At 36.5% G+C, this 24,212-nt stretch overlaps 1 protein-coding gene across 1 annotated transcript in view; it reads right to left on the reverse strand.

Annotated features, from left to right (window-relative positions):
* The window catches only part of LOC128558903 (focadhesin-like), a 322,592-nt gene that overhangs the window by 58,877 nt on the left and 239,503 nt on the right, over positions 1-24,212 (reverse strand). The window contains exon 6 of the mRNA XM_053549183.1: positions 2,731-2,835. Coding sequence (XP_053405158.1) covers positions 2,731-2,835 — 105 coding nt within the window. The remainder of the gene's footprint in view (positions 1-2,730; positions 2,836-24,212) is intronic.

Here is a 24,212-nt window from a genome sequence, read left to right on the forward strand (position 1 = left end):
CTATACACTAGTAGTCATCTATAGACCATTGGCAATTTTGACCTACTGCCCCCAAATGGACGAGAGACATCCACTGATCACAGGCAATCATCGTATGAAGTTTGATCAAGCATTGGCTAGTTACTGATTGAGAACCAAATGGTCTATCCACCAGAGACAGACAAACAAATGAACAAAACAATATACTTTCTCTTCTTTAAGGAATGACATTAAATTTGAATCCATGCTAGACAAATTTTGGGGAAGAATTATCAAGAAGCTTACTGGAGCAAGAATTCAATTTTTTTCTTATTTCCAGTTCTAGAGGCTCCGAGTCATTTGTTTGTTTTGCTGGATCACACCAACAACATGATGATGTTTCTAGCTTCTAAGTGAAGTCAATCTGAGAAAGGTCAATGCTAAGACCAAGTTTCTTGAAGATCCATCAAATGATTCTTGAAAAGAAGCCATTTAAATGTGTTTCTATTTTCAACTGCAATACAGCTGAATGATTTGAACAAACTAAAGGACATTTGGTGAAAACCCAAATCAAGTGCTTCACGAACAGAAATTATTTAAAGGTTCTTGTATTTCTACCCCTGGTGGCTATTATGTGCAGTTAAGCAGAACCATCTGAACAAAGGTGTCTTTACTGCTAAGGATGTGGGGGGGGGGCATAATCCTGTTGTCCTTTTGAATTTCATTTTAAATTCAATCTACAAAGATATCGTTCAGAATGGATGAAAAATGTCTTTATGACTATTCCACTGCAATCATATAACCTATCCACTGTTGCTAATGAGTGAAAAGACTGTCAGATAGGTAATACTGCATCAGAAAAAACACAAGTTTTTTCCTCAAAAATAAACTTTCCATTCTTACAATTAAATGAAAGTTTGATCATGGGCCTTTAGAAGAAGTACTTTAAAATTTATCAAATTTCCTAACTTCTTTAGCCTCATTTTTAAGAAAGATGTAATACCAAATATACTACCAAGTTCCAATAAGAAATTTTAAGATTTTACAGAAATATAGACATTTAATAAAAGCCACCCCTACTAATTTACAAGGCTAAATTTAAACCCTATGGTTTTTTGGTAATAATTAAACTTAACTGTGCTATCTTTTACTTCGATTCTGAAATATGCTTCATCCCATCATAAATTAAGAATCAAACTGATACATTTTGCATATTTTCTGACATTCCAGAGGCAGAAATTGACATTTTTATCACAATAAATCATGGACAAAATGGGTTTCCAAAAATCAAAATTTTCTGTATTTCACATTCATTTTGATTTTAAAATGTGATTTTACATCATATTTTACATATTTATGACTATAAGGACAAGCTTGATGTGTTCCAAAAAGGTCATCTTTTATTTTTTTGGTTTGACATAACAAACAACCACTTCACATCTAATTTATGTATCTTTATACATTACTTTTTCCTACACCTACTTTACTTTAGTTGTCACAAAACTGATGAAAAAAAAGGAAAGAAAATAGGATGATGACTGATTCCTTGTTAAATGCCAGTCAATGGTGATCTGCTACCCTAAAAAGATGCATTTTGTTCTTGCCTGCAAAACAAATCCTTACTATCAGTTTCCATCTGCAAAACTTTCCACCACTGTATAAACATGTCTAATGCATTCTAGAAGCAAAAAAAGTGTAATTAACGCACCCTTCATACATAATATTACACAAAATCTACTTACTTAGGACTTCTTTCGACTTCGATAGCAGAGTACATTTTTTTTTTTATCAAATTACTGACTTTATTCCTATGTTGTTGTCACCATTATCCCAAAATCAATGAGCATAAACTTATCCCCTTACTGATGTGTGAAAAGCCTTGCAAGGGACATTATCCTGTTATTCTCTTTATCCACTTACTGATGTGCGAAAAGCCTTGCTAGACATTATCCTGTTATTCTCTTTATCCCCTTACTGATGCGTGAAAAGCCTTGCAAGGGACATTATCCTGTTATTTTCTTTATCCACTTACTGATGTGTGAAAAGCCTTGCAAGGGACATAATCCTGTTGTTCTCTTTATCCACTTACTGATGTGTGAAAAGTCTTGCAAGGGACATTATCCTGTTATTCTCTTTATCTACTTACTGATGTGCGAAAAGTCTTGCAAGGGACATTATCCTGTTATTCTCTTTATCTGCTAACTGATGTGCGAAAAGCCTTGCAAGGGACATTATCCTGTTATTCTCTTTATCCCCTTACTGATGTGCGAAAAGCCTTGCAAGGGACATAATCCTGTTGTTCTCTTTATCCACTTACTGATGTGTGAAAAGTCTTGCAACAGACATTATCCTGTTATTCTCTTTATCTACTTACTGATGTGTGAAAAGTCTTGCAAGGGACATTATCCTGTTATTCTCTTAATCTACTTACTGATGTGCTAAAAGTCTTGCAAGGGACATTATCCTGTTATTCTCTTTATCTACTTACTGATGTGTGAAAAGCCTTGCAAGGGACATTATCCTGTTATTCTCTTTATCCCCTTACTGATGTGTGAAAATCCTTGCAAGGGACATAATCCTGTTGTTCTCTTTATCCACTTACTGTTGTGTGAAAAGTCTTGCAAAGGACATTATCCTGTTATTCTCTTTATCTACTTACTGATGTGTGAAAAGCCTTGCAAGGGACATTATCCTGTTATTCTCTTTACCCACTTACTGATTGTGGAAAGCCTTGCAAGGAACATTATCCTGTTGTCCAGTTCATAAACTTACCATTGTTCAGAATGAGTGAAGAGCCTATCAATCTGTTCGAGTATCAAGGGCCACGACTCTGAAGGCCTGTTTGTTATCACTGTTATAAAAGGATGTGGCGGACTCCTGAAAAACACACAGAAAAAAAATCTTCTTAATTAACTGTAAATGAGGCTAAAATATTACAAACTATAAAAATCGACTTTTCCAAACATTTTTATTTTAAGGTCTGTAATCTAAAGAGGGTTTTCTTTCTTACTTGTTTAAAATGACAAAATACACATGTACAAACTAATTCTTTTTTACTATCCACACTCTTACAATTATTGCAGCCATTATTTTGATGACAGATCAAGAATCACAGGAAGTATACGCTACATACCCTTACTATTTCACCTCAGATAGCTAACAGGGGTTTTCTATGATTTAACAAAGTGACCTAGGTTTTGACCTCAAGCAACATTCTGACCAAGTTTCATTAGGATTGTGACAAAACTGTGACCTCTAGATTGTTTACAGTCAAACTGCTGACAACACACTACAACAATGACAAAGGGCAATCACAAAAGCTCACCTTGTGCACTTTGTGCAGCTCAGGTGAGCTATAATATAGTCCCCCCACAACACTCACAGGTGGCAGTAGTGTACCTAGGATACAGTATGGATCCATGAGCCATATACACTTAAATATATTACAATTATTATGTTTTCTAAGAAAAAAATGCCAAAAAGTCATTTTGAACATTTTTTGCCCCTGTGACAATGAGCCATTAGAAAGGTGATCATGAGCATTTTGACATGTACATTGCTTCCAGGTCTGTAAATTTAAAAAAAAAAAAAAAAATTCTTTACAAATGGCCGTCTTTTGGGCAAGTGAATACTCTCTGAAAAATCTTACTTCAACGCCCAGTTGCAAACCGTTCACGTACAGTAGGACTGAACTTGATTTTTGGTCTTGTTAGTTTGCATTTAGCCTGTTCTGAATGGTTATAACATTATTTAAAACTGGCATGATGTGCTTGGTGTGTTTTAGGGGGAAGACTTTGGTGTGGAAAATGTGTGGGATTTATTCGGATAGAGAAAAAACTACCGTTTTTACACCGTTGCTTGCTCAGTGTGCATTAACGGTTTGCAACTGGGCTTTGAAGTAAGATTTTTCTGAAAGAGTTTTCACTTGTAAAGAAATATTTTTTTGAAAAAAAATTACAGACCTGGAGGCAATGTACATGTCAAAATACTCACAAACACCTTTCTAATGGCTCATTGTCACAGAGGCAAAAAAAATTCAAAATGACTTTTGGCATTTTCTTAGAAAACATAATACAGTCGAATACCGTTACCTTGATATTCAAGGGACTGTAAAAATTGCATCGACGTATCCGAAGTTCGACGTAACCATATCGACTATCTGGGACAACTTTAGACTTGTGTCGGACGTTTTTATTGTCACTATATCCAATCCTCTTTTTCAGAGGGTTTGAAAGGGGAAAGAAATAATATAACGTAAATACGATTTTAACTTTTTATTGACAAATAAACATCTTAATTACATAGTACATACTTGCATTTAAGTTTTAAATTTTTCAAAATATACGTGTAAACATTAAGCATTTTATTCCTTCCATAAACAAGTCTCAATGCAGCTGTAATATTCCTAGTTGAGTAGTCATTTTGACTGTGCTTCGATAACGAAAATTTGCCTGTGTAATACGCATATTGTTACTCAATCCTAAATGGCAGATACAGAAAAATATTTCATCCAAATTAGTTGTTATATTGGAAAACAAGTTGCCTGCTTGCACGCCGTTTTATAAGACTAATTATTGGGAATTAAATGCAAACTTTCTAACATTTTAATTAGATTAAAGATTAAATAACAAACACACTAACTTGATTATGATAAATACATCGCCGGACAACAATAGGTTGCTTTTCACACCTTACAAATAACATGGATATTTTCTGACACGCTCTGATATCGACGAAACCAGGTGTAAAAAACATTACAGAGAAGTTGACGGGACTGAAAAATCTCATCGAGCTAAACAAAATATCGAGCTAATCATATCGAGGTAATGATAAATAATTACATTAGAATAAAAATGTAATTTTTACATTAGAATATTGTGCCAGAATGTCACAATATACGCCCATCACAGCAAATTTATTTACTCTAGCACCTGTATTTGCAGATGTAATTTTAATTTTGTGGTTGTTTAGTAATCACTGTAATTCTTTTGTTTTTCTAAGTCCACAAAAAAACTCCTTACCAGGTAGAGATACCTTAAAATACACCTAAAATTAGAAAGTAACAACTATGTTGTACCACAGAAAAAAGGTCTTGGTTTTTCCCTACGGTCAATTATAAAAAAGTTACAATATAAGTTATTTATAGTAACAACTAAGGGAAGTTAATCTTTAAAAAAAAAAAAAAAAAAAAAAAAAAATACAAAAAAATTTTTTTTTAAGTCCACACAAAAATCCTTACCAGGTAGAGATTGGTCAAAATACACCTCAAAATTGGATGTAACATGCATGTTGTACTACAGAAAAGTGGTCTCGATTTTTCCCTACGTCTAGTAATGAAAAAGTTACAATATAAGCTATTTATAGTAACAACAAAGGGAAGTAATTCTAAAGAAGGGAACTGCGCATGACACTTCGTCTCATGATGGTGTATAATTGTGCCAAGTTACATCAAAATCCCTCTATGCATGAAGAAGAAATGCTTCGGACAGTCATTCTTGTATCTGACCTTTGGCCTCCAAGTGTGACTTTGACCTTAGACCCAGGGACCTGGTTCTTGCGCATGACACTCCGTCTTGTGGTGGTGAACATTTGTGCCAAGTTATATCAAAATCCCTCCATGCATGAAGAAGAAATGCTCCGGACAAAGTTTTCATTCTTGTATCCTTTGACCTCTAAGTGTGACCTTGACTTTAGACCTAGGGACCTGGTTCTTGCGCATGACACTCCGTCTCATGATGATGAACAATTGTGCCAACTTTCATTAAAATCCCTCTATGCATGAAGAAGATATGCTCCGGACAAAGTTTTCATTCTTGTATCCTTTGACCTCTAAGTGTGACCTTAACCTTAGACCTAGGGACCTGGTTCTTGCGCATGACACTCCGTCTCATGATGATAAACAATTGTGCCAACTTTCATCAAAATCCCTCTATGCATGAAGAAGATATGCTCCGGACAAAGTCATACTTGAATTTGACCTTTGACCTCTAAGTGTGACCTTGACCTTAGACCCAGGGACCTGGTTCTTGCGTATGACACTCCGTCTCATGATGGTGAACAACTGTGCCAAGTTTCATCAAAATCCCTCCATGCATGTAGAAGATATGCTCCGGACAAGGTCTGTGGACGCCGCCCGCCAGGGGCGTTCCCAAAATACATCCCGTTTTTCAAACGGGTGTATAAAAATCGGGACCGACTAAAATACGTCGTGCTAACCAGAGTATCGAGCTTAGCGATATCGAGGTAACGATATTCAACTGTAATTGTAATATATTTAAGTGTATATGGCTCATGGACCCATACTGTATCCTAGGTATGATACTCTCACCTGTGACAACAATGACAGACAAAGGGCAATCACAAAAGCTCACCTTGGGCACTTTGTGCAGCAGCTCAGGTGAGCTATACTATAGTCCCCAACAACAATGACAGACAAAGGGCAATCACAAAAGCTCACCTTGGGCACTTTGTGCAGCAGCTCAGGTGAGCTATACTATTGTCCCCCACAACAATGACAGACAAAGGGCAATCACAAAAGCTCACCTTGGGCACTTTGTGCAGCAGCTAAGGTGAGCTATACTATAGTCCCCCACAACAATGACAGACAAAGGGCAATCACAAAAGCTCACCTTGGGCACTTTGTGCAGCAGCTCAGGTGAGTTATACTATAGTCCCCCACAACAATGACAGACAAAGGGCAATCACAAAAGCTCACCTTTGACACTTTGTGCAGCACCTCAGGTGAGCTATAACATAGTCCCCTACAACAATGACAGACAAAGGGCAATCACAAAAGCTCACCTTTGGTACTTTGTGCAGCTGCTCAGGTGAGCTATAACATAGTCCCCCACAACAATGACAGACAAAGGTCAATCACAAAAGCTCACTTTTGGTACTTTGTGCAGCAGCTCAGGTGAACTAAACTATAGTCCCCAACAACAATGACAGACAAAGGGCAATCACAAAAGCTCACCTTGGGCACTTTGTGCAGCTGCTCAGGTGAGCTATAACATAGTCCCCCACAACAATGACAGATAAAGGGCAATCACAAAAGCTCACCTTTGGTACTTTGTGCAGCAGCTCAGGTGAGCTAAAATATAGTCCCAAACAACAATGACAGACAAAGGGCAATCACAAAAGCTCACCTTTGACACTTTGTGCAGAAGCTCAGGTGAGCTAAAATATAGTCCCCCACAAAAATTTAATGATTTCACAGTATACTACTGAAAGAACTAAATTAAAAGAAAAATGTGCAGTAAATTCTAGAAAATTGCCAATCAAGGCATAATATACATCCATACATAATGAAATTGTATCTCTCATTTAACAATAATAGAAAATAAAGTGGTGATATTTCCCTTAAAATGATTGCAGACAAGAAGACACTCTGCAGTTTTAGTCTCTTGGGTTTAATATACCTAGACTGTTCTGCAAATAAATGCACTTCAAATATTTATCACATATGGCCTAAAGGGCAAAATTGCAGACTTGTTTTTAATATATAGGGAATTACCTTCCAAATGAGATTTCCAACTTGACAGTTTGGGCTATATTGCGGAGTGTTCAGCATATATTGTAAATGCTAACACGATCCGGTTCATTTTCCTATTAAACGAAGAAAGCTGAAAACAGTGAATTATTATACAACAGTTCACTGTTCTGACGTCACAATTATTACATCATAGCGTCAAACGGCATAGCGGAGTGCTGGAAAAGAAACAAATTGAAAACGGGCAAATATTTAATGAATGTCGTCAATAAGGTACTTTAAAATCCTTGGTTACCTGTTAGAATCGAAATAATATATCTCATTTAGTGGTTTGCTCTTGAATAAAATGATTGTCGTTCAGATGTGTATTATTATATCACTCGGGCTGTGCCCTCGTGATATAATTCCTTCGTATCTGAACTCCAAACAATGATTTATTCAGCGACAAATCACTACATGAGAAATATTATTTCTTAAATCTAGATTAGTCAGGGAAGACATATTTTCATAGATATTGTTGTTGGATCATACTATCAAATGAAATCCCAGCAAACAGTTCCAATTTAATAAAAAAAACTGTTTGTTTACAATGTGGCTGCTACTTTTATCATTATGAACATTAAATATTATTATTTCTTGTTCAATCCGATTTCCAGTAATTTTTTTCTATAGTATTAGTAGAAAGTTTTTTATTTTTAATATTTCTAATTACCTCCATTTATAGGTCTAACTGTACAAAGTCAGGTACAGTATTAAAAGAAGTGTATTTCTAACTACCTTATTTATACTGGACAACTGTTTCATCTGTTTTTAGCAATAAATTAAGCCTAGTGGAACTGTAAGAATTTGAACTTAAAAATGCCAAAAGAAACCCCACCAACAAACGTTTAAATGACCAAGATCTAAACATGCATATATTGCTAGATAGTATTTCAACTGTTAAACATAAACAATACATCAATTAATATCTCATCAGACACTTAGGCAGAAATTTTGGCATAAAGAAATACATATCAGTCTCATATTTCATAATAAGAAAACTCTTTTTGCACAAAGTCTTGCAGTTAACCTCTAGTGCCACCTTATGGCCCAATATGGTTAGGTCTGATGAGAACATGAAATGGTTTTAGTGTTACGATACACTCCTTTCTTTTCTGTGGAATATAACTCTACAGCACAAGGTCAAATCTGATTTATAATCAAACTTTACTCAGATCATTCATACTAAATATCACAAGCATAAATTTTGTATAATATGACATTGTTTTTTCCCCCATAAATCAAGGGCAATCTACTCCAGAAGTGCTGCATATTTTGATAAATTAAGGGTATATTATTGTTAATGTACTATACTGATCTTGCGCACAATAAAATGGGAATGAAACTTAGTCATAGGCACTATATCTAAATATTATTTTTCCCCCCATAAGTCAAGGGCACATAACTCAAGAAGTGCTGCATACTTTGGGTTTACATATCTGGATAAGGTACATTCTATAGCCAAAATATCCACTTTAGTGCTTGTCTTTACAACACATTGTGACCAAGTCCCCTGAAGATCAGGTAAAAAATGTGACATTTCAAGTGTTAAGAATACATGTCTTTCTATGATTTGATACTGTGACCTAGTTTTTGACCTAGATAATCAGTTTCAAACTTGACATACCGGTAGATTTCATAGAGACAAACATTCTGACAAAGTTTCATGAAGATCAAGAAGAAAGTGTTAACAAGGTTTTGATTTGACCTAGTTACCTATTTTACAATATCATGTAACCCAGTTTTGAACTTAACCTATATTAAACACAGACAAACATTCTGACAATTTTAAAGTGTTAACAGCTGACATTGTGATCTAGTTTTTGACCCCAGGTAAACCTTGCTTTGAACTTCACCTGGATTTCATAGAGGCAAACATTCTGACAAAGTTTTATGAAGATCAAGTCAACAATGTTTTCTCTAGAGTGTTAACAAGGTTTTTCTATGATCTGACCAAGGGACCCAGTTAAAGAAGTCAGATAACCTGCATTTCAATTTAGCCTCAATTTTATAGAGATAAACATTCTGACAAGTTTTATGAAGATCAAAAGGAAAATGTTTTCTCTACAGTGTTGACAAGGTTTTTTTCTATGATTTGACCTAGTTCTTGACCTCAGGTAAACCAGTTCTGAACTTAACCTAGATTGATAGAGACAACCATTTTGGCAGTTTTTTGAAGATCAATCTAAAAATGTTGCATTGCCTCTAGAGGGTTGACAAAATTTTTCTACAATTTGACCTAGTGACATATATTTTGATGGACAGATGGATGGACAAGGGCAATTCTTAAGTGACCTCCTCCAAAAAGTCTGAGAAGCAGACCCTGGATCGCTCACATGAGCTACATGTTTCAAATGTCAAACTAATGCTAAAATATTAAGAAAGAAGGTCAGTAGGTCACATTTATGGTTACTGAAAGATCCCTCTGCAAAACTGTACATGTAATCCAATTTCAAAGCTGTATCTTGAAAAACAAGAAAGTAGGTCAGTAGGTCATATTCATGGTCACTGAAATTCAGTTTTAAGATCAGTCTGCAAAACTGTACATGTCATCCAAATTTCAAGGCTGTATCTTAAACAAGAGGGCCAAGATGGCCCTAGGTTGCTCACCTGAGAAACACACCATAACAGTGTAAACATGTTTGACCTAGTGATTTCATGGAAAAATATATTCTGACCAATTACCATTAAAATTGGAGCAAAAAAATCTTGAGTATAAATAAGTATTTTCTTTGATTTGACCTAGTGACCTAGTTTTTTACCCCAGATGACCCATATTTAAAATTGACCTAAATTTCATCAAGGTTATCATTCTGACCAAATTTCATGAAGATCAATTGAAAAATACAGCTTCTATCGCATACACAAGGTTTTTCTTTGATTTGACCTAGTGACCTAGTTTTTGACCCCAGACTACCCATATTCGAACTTGACCTAGATTTCATCAAGGCAACCATTCTGATCAAATATTATGAAATCCAGTGTAAAATGCAGCCCCTATTGCATACACAAGGTTTTTCTTTGATTTGACCTAGTGACCTAGTTTTTGACCGAAGATGACCCATTTTCGCTCTTGTCCTAGATTTCATCAAGGCTATCATTCTGACAAAATTTCATGAAGATCAGTTGAAAAATACAGCCTCTATCATATACACAAGGTTTTTCTTTGATTTGACCTAGTGACCTACTTTCTGACCCCAGATGACCCATAATCAAACTCAACGTAGATTTTATCAAGGCAATCATTTTGACCAAGCTTCATGAAGATCAGTTGAAAACTACAGCCTCTATTGCATACACAGGCTATCATTCTGATTTAATTTCAGAAAGATCAATTGAAAAATATAGCCTCTATCGCATACCCAAAGTTTTTCTTTGATTTGACCTAGTGACCTAATTTTTGACCCCAGATGACCCATATTCACTCTTGTCCTAGATTTCATCAATGCAATCATTCTGACCAAATTTCATGTTGATCAATTGAAAAATACAGCCTCTATTGCATACACAAGGTTTTTCTTTGATTTGACCTAGTGACCTACTTTTAGACCCAAGATGACCCATTTTCAAACCCAGCCTAGATTTCATTAAGGTTATCATTTTGACTTAATTTCAGGAAGATCAATTGAAAAATACAGCCTCTATTGCATATACAAGCTTTTCCTTTGATTTGACCTAGTGACCTAGTTATTGATCCTAGATGACCCATATTCGAACTTGACCTAGATTTCATCAAGGCAATCATTCTGACTAAAATTCATGAAGATTAATTGAAAAATACAGCTTCTATTGCATACACAAAGTTTTTCTTTGATTTGATCTAGTGATCTAGTTTTTGACCCTAGATGACCCATTTTCCAACTCAGCCTAGATTTCATCAAGGCAATCATTCTGACCAAAATTCATGAAGTTTAATTGAAAAATACAGCCTCTATTGCATACACATAGTTTTTCTTTGATTTGGCCTAGTGACCTAGTTTTTGACCCCAGATGACCCATTTTCAAACTCGGCCTAGATTTAATCAAGGTGATCATTCTGACCAAAATTCATGAAGATTAATTGAAAAATACAGCCTCTATCTCATACACAAGGTTTTTCTTTGATTTGACCTAGTGACCTAGTTTTTGACCCCAGATGACCCATTTTCGAACTCGGCCTAGATTTCATCAAGGTAATCATTCTGACCAAATTTCATGAAGATCAGTTGAAAAATACAGCCTCTATCGCATACACAAGCAAAATGTTGACAGACAACAGACGACTGAGAAACGACAGACGCCAGACATCAAGCGATCAGAAAAACGCACCTGAGCATTGCTCAGGCGAGCTATAACATGGTCATAAATATGGCCTCTACAGTGTTAAAAAGCTTTTCCTTTGATTTGACCTAGTGACCTAGTTTTTGACCCCACCTAACCAAGATTTAAAGCTGACCTAAAGACCATCAAGATTAACATTCTGACCAAGATTCATTAAGATACGGTCATAAATGTGGCCTCTAGAATGTTAACTAGCTTTTCTTTTGATTTGACCTGGTGACCTAGTTTTTGACCCCACAACTGACCCAGATTCAAACTTAACCAAAAGATCATCAAGATTAATATACTGACCAAGTTTCATGAAGATACCGTCATAAATGTGGCCTCTACAGTGTTAACAAGCTTTTCCTTTGATTTGACCTGGTGACCTAGTTTTTGACCCTACCTGACCCAGATTTGAACTTGACCTAAAGATCATCAAGATTAACATTTTGACCAAGTTTCACAGAGATATTGTCATAAATATGGCCACTATAGTGTTAACAAGCTTTTCCTTTGATTTAACCTGATGACCTAGTTTTTGACCCAGGATGACCCAATATCAAACTCGTCCAAAATTTTATTGAGGGTAATATTCTGACCAAGTTTCATTAAGATTGGGCCAAAATTGTGACCTTTAGAGTGTTAACAGTCAAATTGTTGACGACGGACGACTGATGACGGACACAGGGCGATCACAAAAGCTAACCTAAGGACTTCGTGCTCAGGTGAGCTAAAACCCTGAGAACAAAACAATAAAGAACAATGGCCTAATAGAAAATAAAGTGGGTGGAGTTACCTTTATTTGGTTACAGTGTAAAACAATGCTGATCATTTCCAGGCAATAGCTAGTAAAACTGGTGACTGAGATTATTCTATTGGCAGACAGAGAGGCAGAACCACAAATAAATATATAAAATATTCATTACATATGGCTTAAAGAGAATTCCAATAGTTTTTTTCCTTTCATAGAATTTTTTTAAATTCCCATATATGATAGGAAAATTTGTGCTGAAAACAATGAACAAATAAAAACAATAGGTCACCAGGCTTGTTTTTGTGAAAAATTGTTTTGAACACACCCACTGTTGCTGAAACTGCCAGCGATTTTTCAACATATTCATAATTTTCTGCTTTTTTTTAAATACCAACCAAAATATACATCAAGACAGCACAGTACGGTTTTATTCTTTTTACAGATTTTATCAAATACTTATTTGATATCATAGTCATATTTGTAATACACTATCCTTACAATAATGGGTACAAATGAAAAAAAAAATATTGTTTCATATTTACTTTTGTGAATTTTTTTCAATGAAAAATACCCATAGTGAAGAATGTTTTTTAAATTTTGAAAAAACTCTTTCATAGAATTTTTTCCTGTTTTTCTTGCGTATAGATAATTGTATTGCCAGCATAAAAATGGCTAAAAATTTATGGGTCACCAGGCTAAATTTCATTTTAAGACCGCTAGAATACAACACCTGTTCGGACAGAAAATGGCGCGAACCTGGCCAAATTGATTACATGTATGTCTGCTACAAGTTAAAAAAAAGTTTAAAAAATTCTTAATTCTTTCTATAATTGAATACTAAATAATCTGAAAGGTAATATTGTCTTATCAGTACTAAGTCAATTATCTTACATTATATGAACAACACTGTCTTTGTACTAAAATGCGATGTGAAAACACAACCATAACAAGAGCACCGCCTTGCGGGTGCTGACGCTCATCTGATTTTTTTTGTGTAATAGAAATATTGTCCTACCCATGATTTTCTAAGTCTAAAAAGGGCCATCATTCTTGCAAAAAGCAGGATAGAGTTATGTTTCTTGATGTACAGTGTCCACTTAACCAAGAAATCTGATATTTTCTAAGTACAAAAGGGGCCATAAATCTTGCAAAAAGCAAGATGGAGTTATGTTTCTTGCTATACAGGGTCAGCTTATGATGGTGAACAAGTATTCCAAGTTTCAAAGCAATAGTTTTGATAGTTTAGGAGAAAAGCTGACCTAAACATAAAACTTAACCAGGCAACGCCGACGCAGACGCCGACGCCGACGACAAAACGAAAGCAATATGCTACAACTTCAATTATTGACAATAAACAACACTTCTTTTTAAATCATGAAAAATCAAACATAAAAATAGCAAGATACCTGTCAGGCATGATACTTGTCAATACAACATAAAGGCCCGGTCACACCGACCGGACTTTGTTGGAGCGTTCCTGGAGCGGTGAAAAAATTTCATCACCGCTCGTTACCGTTCACCACCGTTTAACAGAAGTTGGCCCCCATTAAGGCAACGCCATATACGCTCGGCCACCGCTGATGGTCCCTCCTACCGCTCCGAAAGTTTTGAGCTGCACAAAATATTGCGAGCGGTGAGGAGCGGGCAATTTTCCGCTCCGGCAAAGTTCACCACCGCTCTAACAACGCCCAGTCAAGTTTGGCACCGCTAGACGCAAGTTCGTGGACGCTTGGGTCCGCAAGGCCAACGCAGAAATCTTAACGCTGGACCACCGCTGCTTCTATCAAAGCGATCCGTTCAGCTCCGTAGTCAAAAGCGGTATGCCGCTAAACCAACTTTAAAACCCCGCCGAGCCAACGCACGCATGCTCGGACCGCCGCTCTATCAACGCTCGCGTCACCGCTAAACCAACACTCGCTACCACTTGCTACGGTTAAACCAACGCTAAAGCAACGCCGGCTTCAGCGGTGCACCTCTACGGCAACGCCCGTGTTTTCGATTTTTTTCCCATTTTGTGCGCGGTGACGAGCGTTGTCTAAATTCCGCCCCCTCTCCCTACCGTTGAAGGAACGCTCCAACAAAGTTCGGGCGGTGTAACCGGGCCTTAAACTAGTATCAACATTTGATTACTGATAAAACTTACCAAAAATGTTATTTCATACAAGATCCCTCATATTTAATATTGTCTGTAACATGTTTCAACAAATGTTGACTTCAGATCAGTTTTCAATAGAAAGTGTCGACTGCGCAGAAAGATGCGCATAAACAAGAGGACCATGATGGTCCTGAATCGCTCACCTATCCCCACATGACCCAGTGTTGAACTGAGTATGACGTCGTTATTTCTATTATTTGACAAAGTGACCTAGTTTTTGAGCACATGTGACCTAGATATCATCAAGATAAAAAATTCTGACCAATTTTCATGAAGATCCATTGAAAAATATGGCCTCTAGAGAGGTCACAATGTTTTTCTATTATTTGACCTAATGACCTAGTTTTTGAAGGCACGTGACCCACATTTAAACTTGACCTAGATATCATCAAGGTGAACATTCTCACCAATTTTCATGAAGATCTCGTGAAAAATATGGCCTCTAGAGAGGTCACAAGGTTTTTCTATTTTTCAATCACTGACCTAGTTTTTGACTGCACATGACCCAGTTACGAACCTGACCTAGATATCATCAAGCTGAACATTCTCACCAATTTTCATGAAGACCCATAGAGAAATATGGCCTCTAGAGAGTCACAAGGTTTTTCTATTTTTAGACCTACTGACCTAGTTTTTGACCGCACGTGACCCAGTTTCGAACCTGACCTAGATATCATCAAGGTGAACCTTCTGACCAATATTCATGAAGATCTCATGAAAAATATGGCCTCTAGATAGGTCACAAGGTTTTTCTATTTTTAGATCTACTGACCTAGTTTTTAACCCCATGTGACCCAGTTTCGAACTTGTTCTAGATATCATCAAGGTTAACATTCTGACCAATTTTCATGAAGATCCATTGAAAAATATGGCCTCTAGAGAGGTCACAAGGTTTTTCTATTTTTAGACCTACTGACCTAGTTTTTGACCGCACGTAACCCAGTTTCGAACTTGACCTAGATATCATCAAGGTGAACATTCTGACCAATTTTCATGAAGATCCATTGAGAAATATGGCCTCTAGAGAGGTCACAAGGTTTTTCTATTTTTAGACCTACTGACCTAGTTTTTGATCCCACATGACCCAGTATCTAACTTGACCTAGATATCATCAAGGTGAACATTCTGACCAATATTCATGAAGATCTCATGAAAAATATGGCCTCTAGAGAGGTCACAAGGTTTTTTCTATTTTTAGACCTACTGACCTAGTTTTTGACCGCACGTGACCCAGTTTCGAACTTGACCTAGATATCATCAAGGTGAACATTCTGACCAATTTTCATGAAGATCCATTGAGAAATATGGCCTCTAGAGAGGTCACAAGGTTTTTCTATTTTTAGATCTACTGACCTAGTTTTTGATCCCACATGACCCAGTATCTAACTTGACCTAGATATCATCAAGATGAACATTCTGACCAATATTCATGAAGATCTCATGAAAAATATGGCCTCTAGAGAGGTCACAAGGTTTTTCTATTTTTAGATCTACTGACCTAGTTTTTACCCCTACGTGACCCAGTTTCAAACTTGACCTAGATATCATCAAGGTGAACATTCTGACCAATTTTCATGAAGATCCATTGAGAAATATGGCCTCTAGAGAGCTCACAAGGTTTTTCTATTTTTAGACCTAATGACCTAGTTTCTGACCCCACGTGACCCAGTGTCGAACCTGACCTAGATATCATCAAGGTGAACATTCTGACCAATATTCATGAAGATCTCATGAAAAACATGGCCTCTAGAGAGGTCACAAAGTTTTTCTATTTTTAGACCTACTGACCTAGTTTTTGACCCCACGTGACCCAGTTTCGAACTTGATCTAGATATCATCAAGGTAAACATTCTGACCAAAATTAATGAAGATCTCATGAAAAATATGGCCTCTAGAGAGGTCACAAGGTTTTTCTATTTTTAGACCTACTGACCTACTTTTTGACCCCACGTGACCCAGTTTCGAACTTGACCTAGATATAATCAAGGTGAACATTCTGACCAATTTTCATGAAGATCTTGTGAAATATATGGCCTCTAGAGAAGTCAGAAGATTTTTCTATTTTTAGACCTACTGACCTAGTTTTTGACGGCACGTGACCCAGTTTCGAACTTGACCTAGATATCATCAAGGTGAACATTCTGACCAATTTTCATAAAGATCCCATGAAAAATGTGACCTCTAGAGTGGTCACAAGCAAAAGTTTACGGACGGACAGACGGACGCACGGACGACGGACGCCACACGATCACAAAAGCTCACCTTGTCACTTTGTGACAGGTGAGCTAAAAACTATAGGAATTCCCTTTAAAAGGGCAAAATAGCAAGAACTGTTTCTTTATACACAACATATAAAAATGTCATTTCTGTAGAATGTTTGTGTATCATGGGAGGCATTCCTAGTCTGCCCACATAAAATAACACCGATAATAATTATTGTAATAAATTATCTGAAATGATTAAATTCCTAACTTATATCAAAGATCAGAATGATGAGAATTTACTATCTTCATACTGTGTTAAGTGTCTTTGGTCAGCAAATATCAATCTCATTTGTCACCAAGTACTCCATTAATCTTTTTTATCTGACATTAAATTATTCATGAAACTCAAACCCAGCCATATACTATTGAGCAATCCTGTGACTATCCAGGAACACCTGTTATATAATTAGTGTAATATATAACAAGTCTAAGTAATCAAGAACCATAACTCAGCTGTTATTTAACCATCTGATAATCAATCTTGTGTGGGTTTTTGTTGCCTTGTATTATTCAGTGCCCTTTCCTTAAAGCTGAAACAGATTTTTTTTCTGTATTAACAATTTGAAATACCATTATTTGTCAGTTTTGACAAATTAATTGGCAATAACTCCAGTGCAATAACTCCAGTGTTAATAGAGCAATATTGCCTATTAACATTTTCAAATAAATAGAGAATATTAGGTTACTGTCTGATAAATTTAAATTTATTAGGCGAGTAGAAGAAAATATATTAGGCGAGGCTCTGCAGAGCCTTATATTTTTTCGCAGACGAGCCTAATAAATTTAAATTTATTCAGACAGTAATCTAATATTCTATTTATCCTACCTGTTCAGAAAATTAGGAAAAAGTCGTTTGAAAGAGCAACAGCGTGCAGACTTGACGTCATATAATATGACGTTTGCTAGTGTAATTCAGTTTGTGGAAAATTGAAACAAGAGCACCGCCTTGCGGGTGCTGACGCTCATCTGATTTTTTTTAGTGTAATAGAATATGTCTAACCATGATTTTCTAAGTCTAAAAGGCCATCACTCTTGCAAAAGCAGGATAGAGTTATGTTCTTGATGTACAGTGTCCACTTATGATGTGAAAACTGTTGCAAGTTTTAAAGCAATGCTTGATAGTTATGAGAAAGTTGATTTAAACATAATACTCACCAAGAAAATGATTTTCTAGTCAAAAGGGGCAATATTATTGCAAAAGCAGGATGAGTTATGTTGCTTGCTGTACAGGGTCAGCTATATGGAAACAAGTGTTGCAAGTTTCAAGCAATAGCTTGATAGTTTAAGGAAAAAAGTTGACCTTAACATAAAACTTAACCAAGAAACTGATATTTTTCTAATTCCAAAAGGGGCCATAAATCTTGCAAAAAGCAGGACGGAGTTATGTTTCTTGCTGTACAGGGTCAACTTATGATGGTGAACAAGCGTTGCAAGTTTTAAAGCAATAGCTTTGATAGTTTAGGATTAAAGCTGACCTAAACATAAAACTTAACCAAGAAAACTGATTTTCTAAGTCCAAAAGGGCAATAAATCTTGCAAAAAGCAAGATGGAGTTATGTTTCTTGATGTACAGGGTCTGCTTATGATGGTGAACAAGTATTCCAAGTTTCAAAGCAATAGCTTTGATAGTTTAGGAGAAAAGTTGACCTAAACATAAAACTTAACCAAGAAATCTGATATTTTCTAAGTACAAAAGGGGCCATAAATCTTGCAAAAAGCAAGATGGAGTTATGTTTCTTGCTATACAGGGTCAGCTTATGATGGTGAACAAGTATTCCAAGTTTCAAAGCAATAGCTTTGATAGTTTAGGAGAAAAGCTGACCTAAACATAAAACTTAACCAGGCAACGCCGACGCAGACGCCGACGCCGACGCCGACAACCGCTCAAGTGATGACAATAACTCATCATTTTTTTTCAAAAAATCAGATGAGCTAAAAATGCAATAACGTTTTTGTTTCTGGATAAAAACTTTTGACTTTACCACTTATTTTCTTAGTTAGAACATTTCCAATACAATGATAACAGTTTCAAAGAAAATTTCGGAAAAAAAATGTTTTCAAAATTTCCGGCTGAAGAGCTGTAAAAGTGAAAAATAGCAATAACTTTTTTGTTTCAGGATAAAAACCTTTGATTTGACCACTCATTTTCCAAGTTCAGACATTTCCAATACAATGGTATCGGTTTCAATTTAAAATTTTGATAAAATATGTGATTTCAAAATTTCTCGCAAAAGTAATATTTTGACACTGACTGAATAAAGCAAAGTTTATTAGGCAGGCCGATTTTGTGCTATATCTTGTATAAGGGTAGGATAAAATCCTATAAACCAGACAGTGCTTTCTGTCTAGGCTTCATCAAGATTACCAAAGAAGTCTCTGAAAAAGCTGACAATAATGCTTTTACTCTCTCTACTCTACTGTGAAAACACCAAAGAAAAGTGATAAATAAGCAGTTTAATGTCTTAATGAATATTCAATGAACTTCCTTGCTATTATTTTTGTTCATCCTTGCTACTTTTGCAAAGACATTCCAAAATTCTTTATCACCGTATCACAACTGATACCAACAGCTCTAGCATGAAAAAATATGTGGGGCTTTGGAGCCCTGTCCTAAGTTAATGGTGCAAGTATTTTATAGATCTTTTTCATAAAGAAGAGTGTCATGATGGCCTGAAGTTGCTTTCTTGTCCTTGACTTTTTGCACTTGAATATATGTATGACACACTGTATCAATGGTAACATTTATTGTGTTTAGCATGGAAAACATAAATGCTGAATGAATGATGACAGGGAAGCTTACCTGGATGCTACAGACCAAGATTGATGATGATACATCTTCTGATGGAAACGAAGAAGTTATCTTCTTAGCAGCTCTAGGGTTAATGGAACTACTTGAACAATTTGGAGAAGTTACAGACCAGGTTTGGTGATGATCCATTACATGGTTTCTGTGAATAAGTATTTTTTTTATCTTTAACTCTGGCATCCCTTAAAGGGGGCCAAGTGGAACCATCTGAACAAACTCAAGAACCATAGAATGTTAGTGCAAACCAAGTTTGTCGTTGATACAAGTCAAACCAACACAATTTAGGTCTTATGGCAGCTTTTCAAGCTTTTGATGGTAGAGGAAGACCTCAAGTGCCGTTCTGAGCAATATTTAAGGCACTGACTGGCACCTGCGTAGCAAGAAAAATGTACTTGCTGAAACAAACATGAGAGAAGAGCATACAAGGTTGCTACAAACCAACTTTTGTTAACATTCAATGAAAGTTTTTTTTGTTTTTGGGACTAGTTAGAGAGGAATCATTTGAAAAAACTTTAGAGAGGTCCATGCAATGATATGCGTTCATTTTACGGTCTGTTGCAAGAAAATTTCTAAGTATGAAGAGAAGAAAACTTTACATCGCTTTTGTGGACTTCCACAAAGCTTTTGATTCAGTTGATAGGCCTACATTATATAACAAACTACATTCTTATAATATTAGAGGAAAATTGTTAATTGCAATCCAGGCTATTTACAATACAGTTAGGATGTTGGTTAAATGTAAATCTGGCTTAACAGAAAACTTTAACAGCTCTGTCGGGCTCAGACAGGGTTGCAACTTAAGCTCCATTTTATTTTCTTTAAATATATATGATTTGGAAAAAGAAATATCACGTTCAAATAATCACGGTATACAACTTTATCCTTCACTAATCCAATTATTTTTGTTAATGTTCGCAGATGATGTCACATTAATGGCAGATGCGATAGTGGGCTTGCAAAGACAGTCAAAGACAGTCAAACTCCTTGAATAAGTTTTGCAATGAAAGCAAACTTAAAGTCAATATCAATAAAACAAAGGTGTTAGTGTTTAAAAAAGGCGGTATATTTACTTCAGCCAGACACTTTCATTGTACAAAATGCAGAACAAAACGCATTGAAGGCTAAGAAAGTTTTGAATACACTGTTTACAAATGTGTTAAAACTGCCAACTCTGGGTACGATGACATTTTTAAAAAATTTTGATACGAAAATAAGTCCTATTTTACTATATGGCTGTGAATTATGGGGTCTGGTAAACATAAATGTTGTTGAGGCTGTTCAAATATATTCTTGTAAACGGTTTCTAAATGCATCTCATAACACTTGCAATGCAGCAATTATGGGTACCCTTTGCATATTACAGCATCTGTACGATGTATTAAGTATTCGTTTAGAATTTCAGAATGTAAGAAAGATCATTATATATACCTTTGTTATTTAATGATTAAAATGTATGATGAACTTGGTTATGAAAATTGGGTTACAAAATTACGTACACATTCTAAGTGCGTACACTCAGCGTTTAAGGGATGAATATAGGCAATTATGGAGTCTGGAATGTGGAAGTAATACTAAACTTAAAAGTTCCTATAAGTACTATAAAACAAATTTTGGTCTGGAACCATATGTTAATTGTATTGATTTTATGAAATATAAATGGTCACTTGTTAATTTTAGCGCATCATCGCATTGCCTTATGATAGAAGTTGGTAGACATGAAGGAATACCATGTGAAGAGAGATTTTGTAAACATTGTCCAGATGAAATTGAAAACGAATTCCACTTCTTATCTATTTGTCCTTTGTATTCAGAAATATGAGATAAATACATTCCACGTAAATTCACTTTTCACCCCTGACTTTGTCGAAGTTTAATATCCTTTTAGCCAGTAAAAATGAAACATTAACTAGAAAATGCTTTTGTAAAAACGCGCATGTCTCCCCCAATGCAAAGTCCTATAGGCAAGAAGTCAATAGGGGTCAGGAGCGAAAGTCAAAGAGACACTGATGGTTAGCTGCAATAGGGATCATCTACTTGGCATGTCCAGTCATCCCGCTAAATTTCAACACTCTTGGCCTAGTGGTTCTCAAGTCACTGCTCAGGCCCCTGTGACCTTGACCTTTGATCAAGTGACCTCAAAATAAATAGGGGTCATCTACTCTGCATGTCCAATCATCCTATTAAGTTTCAACATTGTGGGTCAAGTGGTTCTAAAGTTATTTCCACAAAATGATTTTACATGAACAGGCCACTGTGACCTTGACCTTTAATAGACTGATCCCAAAATCAATAGGGGTCATCTACTCTGAATGTTCAATCATCCTATGAAGTTTCAACATTCTGGGTCAAGTGGTTCTCAAGTTATTGATCGGAACTGGTTATCAATGTTCAGGCCCCTGTGACCTTGACCTTTAACAGAGCGACCCAAGAACAATAGGGGTCATTTAGTCTAGAAAATGCTTTTGTAAAAAAGCGCATGTCTCCCCCAATGCAAAGTCCTATAGGCAAGAAGTCAATAGGGGTCAGGAGCAAAAGTCAAAGAGACACTGATGGTTGGCTGCAATAGGGATCATCTACTTGGCATGTCCAGTCATCTCGCTAAATTTCAACACTCTTGGCCTAGTGGTTCTCAAGTCACTGCTCAGGCTCCTGTGACCTTGACCTTTGATCAAGTGACCTCAAAATAAATAGGGGTCATCTACTCTGCATGTCCAATCATCCTATTAAACTTCAACATTGTAGGTCAAGTGGTTCTAAAGTCATTTCCAAAAAATGATTTTACATGAACAGGCCACTGTGACCTTGACCTTTAATAGACTGATCCCAAAATCAATAGGGGTCATCTACTCTAAATGTTCAATCATCCTATGAAGTTTCAACATTCTGGGTCAAGTGGTTCTCAAGTTATTGATCGGAACTGGTTATCAATGTTCAGGCCCCTGTGACCTTGACCTTTAACGGAGAGACCCAAGAACAATAGGGGTCATTTAGTCTGGATGAACAATCATCCTATGAAGTTTCAACATTCTGGGTAGAGAGGTTCTCAAGTTATTGATTGGAAATGGTTTTCCATGTTCAGGCCCCTGTGGCCTTGACCTTTAACAGAGTGACCCTAAAATCCTTAGGGGTCATCTACTCTGCATGACCAATCATCCTATGAAGTTTCATCATTCTGGGTCAAGTGGTTCTCAAGTTACTGAACGGAAATGGTTTTCAATGTTCAGGCCCCTGTGACCATCACCTTTCATGGAGTGACCCCAAAATCGTTAGGGGTCATCTACTCTGCATGACCAATCATCCTATTAAGTTTCAACATTCTGGGTCAAGTGGTTCTCAAGTTACTGACCAGAAATGTTTTTCAATGTTCAAGCCCCTGTGACCTTGACCTTTAATGGAGTGACCCCAAAATCAATAGGGGTCATCTACTCTTTATGACCAATCATCCTATGAAGTTTCAACATTCTGGGTCAAGTGGTTCTCAAGTTATTGATCGGAACTGGTTATCAATGTTCAGGCCCCTGTGACCTTGACCTTTAACGGAGAGACCCAAGAACAATAGGGGTCATTTAGTCTGGATGAACAATCATCCTATGAAGTTTCAACATTCTGGGTAGAGAGGTTCTCAAGTTATTGATTGGAAATGGTTTTCCATGTTCAGGCCCCTGTGGCCTTGACCTTTAACAGAGTGACCCTAAAATCCTTAGGGGTCATCTACTCTGCATGACCAATCATCCTATGAAGTTTCATCATTCTGGGTCAAGTGGTTCTCAAGTTACTGAACGGAAATGGTTTTCAATGTTCAGGCCCCTGTGACCGTCACCTTTCATGGAGTGACCCCAAAATCGTTAGGGGTCATCTACTCTGCATGACCAATCATCCTATTAAGTTTCAACATTCTGGGTCAAGTGGTTCTCAAGTTACTGACCGGAAATGTTTTTCAATGTTCAAGCCCCTGTGACCTTGACCTTTAATGGAGTGACCCCAAAATCAATAGGGGTCATCTACTCTTTATGACCAATCATCCTATGAAGTTTCAACATTCTGGGTCAAGTGGTTCTCTAGTTATTGATCGGAAATGGTTTTCAATGTTCAGGCCCCTGTGACCTTGACCTTTGACGGAGTGACCCCAAAATCAATAGGGGTCATCTACTCTTCATGACCAATCATCCTATGAAGTTTCAACACTCTGGGTCAAGTGGTTCTCTAGTTATTGATCGGAAATGGTTTTCAATGTTCAGGCCCCTGTGACCTTGACCTTTGACGGAGTGACCCCAAAATCAATAGGGGTCATCTACTCTTCATGACCAATCATCCTATGAAGTTTCAACACTCTGGGTCAAGTGGTTCTCTAGTTATTGATCGGAAATGGTTTTCAATGTTCAGGCCCCTGTGACCTTGACCTTTGACGGAGTGACCCCAAAAACAATAGGGGTCGTCTACTCTTC

The sequence above is a fragment of the Mercenaria mercenaria genome, chromosome 8, assembly GCF_021730395.1.
Source record: "Mercenaria mercenaria strain notata chromosome 8, MADL_Memer_1, whole genome shotgun sequence".
NCBI classification, from domain to species: domain Eukaryota; kingdom Metazoa; phylum Mollusca; class Bivalvia; order Venerida; family Veneridae; genus Mercenaria; species Mercenaria mercenaria.